Source organism: Dasypus novemcinctus, chromosome 23 (genome assembly GCF_030445035.2).
Source record: "Dasypus novemcinctus isolate mDasNov1 chromosome 23, mDasNov1.1.hap2, whole genome shotgun sequence".
NCBI lineage: Eukaryota > Metazoa > Chordata > Mammalia > Cingulata > Dasypodidae > Dasypus > Dasypus novemcinctus.
The window spans coordinates 2871958-2878508 of NC_080695.1; the positions used below are offsets into that span (position 1 = coordinate 2871958).

General features: G+C 34.5%; 1 protein-coding gene across 1 annotated transcript; it reads right to left on the reverse strand.

Moving 5' to 3' along the window:
* Positions 1 to 2781: 2781 nt before the first annotated feature.
* LOC105747194 (olfactory receptor 7A17-like) lies at positions 2782 to 3744 on the reverse strand. The gene has a single exon (XM_012529373.3). The coding sequence runs from the start codon at positions 3742 to 3744 to the stop codon at positions 2782 to 2784; it is 963 nt and encodes a 320-aa protein (XP_012384827.1).
* Positions 3745 to 6551: the final 2807 nt, after the last annotated feature.

Here is a 6551-nt window from a genome sequence, read left to right on the forward strand (position 1 = left end):
GTACCACATGACCTAACCCTCTCACACTTTTCCACATTAACATAACCATTCATTAGGGTAGTATAGTTAGAATTGGTGTAGAAGAGAGGATCACCATCTCATGCCCTATACATAAATTAACTCAAGATGTATCAAGGACCTAAATATAAAAGCCAAGACCATGTATCTTCTGGAAGGTAATGTAGGGAAGCATTTACAAGATCTTGTAGTAGGCAATGGTTTCATGAACTTTATACCCGAAGCACTGAGTATCAAAGAAAACATAAATACATGAGACCTCCTCAAAATTAAAAGCTTTTGCACTTCGAAGAAGTTTGGTGAGAAAGTGAAAAGGCAGCTTACTCAAAGGGAGAAAATATTTGGTAATCATCTATCTGAAAGGGACCTAATAACACATATAAAGAAATACTATATTTCAAAAATAAAACAAGAAACTCATTTTAAAAATGGGCAAGTTCTTTAAAATTATGATTTATTATAGACTGATTAATATTCAAGCAATGGAAGAACTCATTAATGATGTAAAGGCAATGGCCTCCAGAGGTTCTGAGGGATGGGAGAGGGGAGAATAGCTGTAATATGAGGGCATTTTTGGGATATTGGATTTGTCCTGCATGTCATTGCAGTGATGGATACAAGCCTGGTATATATTGTCATAACTTACAAAAGTGTGTTATAAAACGTGTAAACTATAAAGTAAACTGTAGTCCATGGTTAGTAGCAATGCTTCAACATGGGTCCATCAATTGCAACAAATGTACCACAATAATTAACAATGTTGTTAATGTGGCAAAGCGTGTGTGTGGGGGAAGGAGTGAGACATATAGGGAGTGAGGCATATAGGAAGGTAATCTAATGCATCTTTAAAAAAATATATATTAAAAATGGCCAAGTGATTTGAATAAACATTTCTCCAAAGAAGAAATACAAATGTCTAAAAAACATATGAAACGATGCTCAACATCAGTAGCTATTAGGGAAATGCAAATCAAAACCACAGTGAGATATCATCTTATATCCACTAGACAGGCAGCTATCAAATAGCACAGGGCTAGAGCACGGGAGTGGATGTGGAGGAAAGTGAACCCTTATCCACTGCTGGAGGGAAAGTAGAATGCTGCAGCCATTGTGGAGGACAGTGTGAAGGTTCCTCAAAATCCTTAAAGAGCTTTTTTTATGGAAAGAGATTTTACTTAAAGAAAAATAAACCATACAGGTAAACTAATTGGTACAGGAACTGATTGCTAAAGTGCAGTCCTGCCAGATATGAATGTGGAAATTGATATATCAAATTGTTGGGATTAATAGCACCAATGACACTATTTCTGGTGGATAAATATATGCCACTAGTGTATGTATAGCTTGAAAATAATAATTTAGAATATATTGTTTGCATTTACTTCTAAAGATAGTGACTAGGGAAATTTTTGACAAACTTGTTTATGTGACAAATGATTTTCTGGGAATCATTATTCAAGCAATGTGGAGTGAGATGGGGCTTTTACTTGTACAGGAGAAACTTTCAGAAAGAAATGACAAGCAGCGGATGTTTAATTCTCAGATTATGGTGCAATCAAAATTGAGACTGTGTGAATGAAATATTCTATGAAAATTGCAGTTCTGGTGTGGGTACTCCACAAAAACAGTCTGAACATTTGGGCTAATAAATTACAAAATGAAAATGAATTCACAGCTCTCCTAAAGAATGTTAGGTAAACACAAATAATAAATCTTTTTTTTTTTTAAAAAAATGAGCATTAGCTCAGCGCAATCAGTAATCCCAAAATGGCTTTCTGATTTCCCAGTTGTACTGATGGTCCTTGGATCAGATAATGAATGAAACACTCACTCTAGTCTACCTTACAAAGAGCAAAGTACTTTGCTACATAAAAGCCTGAAATTATGTCCTAATATCTGGGTTGAATGGTTGAAAAAGACATAGTCGGAAATGGGGAGAACACATACATTGTCTTCTATGATTTGTAAATGCATACTATTATTATAGGAAGTGCCAAAAGAAATTTCCTAAAAATGTCCTCAACTAGGAATATAATTTTTAAGGGGCAACCTTATGTCACAGAAAAATCACAGAAATCATTGAGACCATAAATGTTTGTAGAATCAGGGATTGTGTTGTCAATAACAACCTTCATTAACTTATGATTGGGAATTTGCAGGAGAAAGGCAAATATCGGAGATGGAATGTGGATTATTGTAAATTAGATCAGACTATGTCTCTACTTCAGGATATGACTTCTTTATGGTGCCAATGAATCAAAACCATGGTAGCTAGTACACAGCCTTTGACAGGAGAGAATATTTTTCACCAAACCATAAAGTACAAGTAGTTGTTTTTATCTAGCAGTGCCTGCAGTTCATGTTCATCAGTCCAGAACCTGCCTTAGTTGTATTTATAGAGAATTACCTGTATTAAATAATTGACTGCTGAAATTCCAGACACCAGTTTCTGCCTTCAAAATTGATTCTTCAGAATACAATAATAGAGATCACATGATGTGAAATAATGTAGAAGAAAGAAGTGTCCTTGACATATAAAAATTAAAGATACAGAATTCTGATATTAGGCAAATAATAGATTATTTTTCTATACAGTTATAAAGTATATCTATCTATCTATCAATCATCTATCTATCCTATCTATCAATCTATCTATCTAATCTATCTATCTATCTATCTATCTATCTATCTATCTATCTATCTATCTATCTATCTATCTATCTATCTATCTATCTAGATCTCCCAGTGTTTGACCTCTGTTAATCAAGAGCACTTTTCTAAGCTTGAGGCAAAGAATCTTTTTATAGAGAGAATGTTTCTTAGTTTTTTTAAGGCCCGCTTTATGTCCTTGTTTCTAAGACTGTAGATTAAGGGGTTCATCATGGGAGTGACCACCGTGTACATCACTGAGGCTATCGCGTTTGCCCTTGTATTTTGGGTAGCAGCAGAGCTAAGATACACACCAAGAACTGTACAATAAAACAAAGACACTACTGAGAGATGAGATCCACAAGTAGAAAATGCTTTATACTTGCCCTCAGCTGTTGCAATTTTCAAAATTGAAGACACAATCTTGGAATAAGAGAAAAAGATCCCAGTGAGTGGAATGACACCCAGGAGTCCAGATGTGACATACATCACCAGGTTGTTGACAAAGATTTCAGAGCAAGTAAGTTGGAGTACTTGATTAAGTTCACAGAAAAAGTGGGGCATTTCCAACTCTGTACAAAATGACAATCGCAAAACCATTAAGTCATGTAAAAGAGAGAATAAAACACTTACTAGCCAGGATGCCAGTAACAGGAAGACACAGAGCCTGGGGTTGATGATAACTGTGTAGTGCAGGGGGTGGCATATGGCTACAAAGCGGTCATAGGCCATCACAATCAAGAGAGAATTTTCTAATTGTCCAAAAAGCATGAAAAAAAACATCTGGCTGAGGCAGTTTGTGTAAGTTATGAATCTGCTTTCTGTCTGGATGTTCAGCAGCATCTTTGGGACCGTGGTGGAGATGAAACAGATATCTGTAAAAGACAGGTTAGAGAGGAAGAAGTACATGGGTGTGTGGAGTTGGGAGTCAGTGATGATGGCTAAGATGATGAGCAGGTTCCCAGAGATGGTGACCAGGTACAAGGACAGGAACATCCCAAAGAGGAAGGGCTGCAATTCCTTATCTTCTGAGAGACCCAGGAGGACAAATTCTAAAACATGTGTTTGGTTTTCCATGAGACTGTTGAAACTTCTAGTAAAGAGTCCAGAACAATGAGAATTTAGGCACAAGCAATGTCCAGCAAATTATCATAAATGCTGTGGTTTGTAAGCACATTAAATTAATGATTTATAATTATGTATATAGATAGATGTAGTGATGTTTTCTGAAAGTGTCAAAGAGACAAATGCTCCTGCTTCTCCCTGATATTTTCTCTGACAAGACATCCATGTCCATAATTGGAAAGAATTTCCCATATCAATATTTTCCAAAACAAAATCTCATAGAATTTATTTTATTCAACAAATACATTAACCAGTCATTTTTACCCTGTGATGATGAATTTGGGGGTAATATATACATTGGTTTTGATAGCACAATATTTTGAATGTACTTAAAATTAGCAAATCATACACTTGACAATAAATAAAATGGGAAATATTGAAGTGTAATTGGTTAATCAATTGATTAATATGAGGTATTCTTTTGTAACAATATCAAAGACATTCTATTGTTAAGATACCATTTCATCCCAATCTGATTTATACATTCAACCAATCCAGGTGTCTAAGATGCCAGAAGGTTATTTTGAGGATATTGCCAAACTAATTCTAAAGTTTATATGGAAAAGCAAAAACCTCAAAAGCCAAAAAATACTGAAGAAGAAGATCAAAGTTGTAGGATCCATAGTACTTGATACTACCTAGAAAGCCTAAACAATAATGAAGAAAAATAAAGTTGTAGCAGCATATGAATTGATTTCAAGGCTACTATAAAGCACAATAAAGAAATATAATTGTATTTTTGAAATAGCTGCATAAACTAATGTGAGTGATCCTTTACAAAGTAGTACAGTCAATTCAATTGAGAAAGTTTGATTTTTTCAACCAATGGTTCTAGAACAATGGGATGCACACATGGCAAACAAAAGTGGAAGTTATTTTATTCAATAAATACTTTGACCAGTCATTTTGTACCCTGACATGAAAAAGTTGAAGTAATGGATATTGATGATGGTAGCATAAAATTTTAGTGTAGTTAATAATACTAAATTTTTGCAAAATTTAACCCAATATAAACCATACCTTACAAGTAGAATGCAAAGTGTAAAACTTCTGGAATAAAACATACAAGAATATCTAGGGGTCTGTGGTTGGGCAATGAGTGTATAGATACAGCACTCAAAGTATTAGTCAAGAGAGAAGAAAATTTCTAACTTGGGCTTTATTAAAATATAAAACTGCTTCTCTGTGAAACAGTTGATAAGGGAATGAAAAGAAAATCAACAGGCTTGGGGAATTTGCCAAACAAATATCCAATTATCTGCGTTCAAACTATAACAAGAAAGCAAACAACCAAATTAAAAATGGGCAAAAGGTCTGAAGAGAATCCAAACCAACAAGATATACTGCTGACAAATAAGCATAAACATAAAGCTGCTCAGCATCTTTTGCCAGTAGGGAACTGCAAAGTTAAAACTGTAATGATATATCACCACATGCTTATTAGAATTGCTGAAAACCTAAACACTGATAACCATTGCTGGTGAGGATGTGGAGCAATATGACTCTCATACATGGTTAGTGAGTGCACAAACTGGTAAAGTCAGAAGACAGTTCAGCAGTTTCTGTAAAATTAAATAGTCTTACCATACAATCCAGCAATTGTGGCAATTGTGCTGTATATATGTGGCTTTTATGAAAACTTAAGTCTACACAAACACTCATGGGTAAATATGAATGCTCTAGCAGATATATTTTTAATTTCCAAAATATATAAGGAACAAAGAAGTTGTTCAATAAGTGAATAGATAAACACTGTGCTGTATCTCTACAAGGGAATATAGCTCAGAGATAAAAAAAAAAAAAAAGAAATGTTCCCTCCATCCACAAAAGGAAGGATGACTCTAAAATGACTGTGCTAATTGAAAGAGATCATTTTAAAATGCTATATATGTATAATATCAACTATACCATCCTAGATAAGGTAAAATAACAAAGAATAAATTGATGACCACTGGTTGACAGGGATAAGGAGGGGAGGCAGGTTCAATAATTGAAGCACAGATGAACATCTAGAGCAGTGCAACTATTCTGTATAATACTGTAAATGTAGGAACATGACATTATATTTTTAAAAACCCCTTGAAATTGACCACAGAAAGAGTGAACCTTGATGCATACAAATAAAAAATTCTTTTACGAGGTTATGGGGATCCCTGGATGGAATGCAAAATAATAAAAAACCATGTAACTGGTTGTTCTAAATGATAATGCAGGGACAGATGCTGGACCCACTGAACGTACTGGGGGAGATTGTAAACTACAATTCATGTGATGCAGCAGTGCTCCAAAATGTACTACCCAAATGCAATGAATATGACACAAAGATGAAAGCGGTTGTTGATGTGGGATGAGTGTTGGGTGATATATGGGAACCTCTTATTTTTTTGTAATGTAACATTTTTTTGTGACCTATGTATCTGTAAAAAAAAAGACAATTATAAATATTACTTGCAAGGTTTTCTGAAAAAAAATACAATGTTAGAAATGAAAAAAGAACAAAAACAAATAACTGTATTATAATATATGGCATGTCCTCTCTGAAGGGGATGGGGGAAAGGTGCTGAAAGATGTAATATTGAGTACAAATGAAGTCTGTAAAATGAAGTCTCTGTATACTGTACATAAGTCCTGTATTCTAGTTTATAAAGTTGGATGCTACCAGGATATGGCTTAAGAATTCTATTGCTTCTGTATCTGAATCAAGCAATGAAGTAAATGGATGGCAGATGGGGGAATATTATGTTTCTCACTGTGGAGGG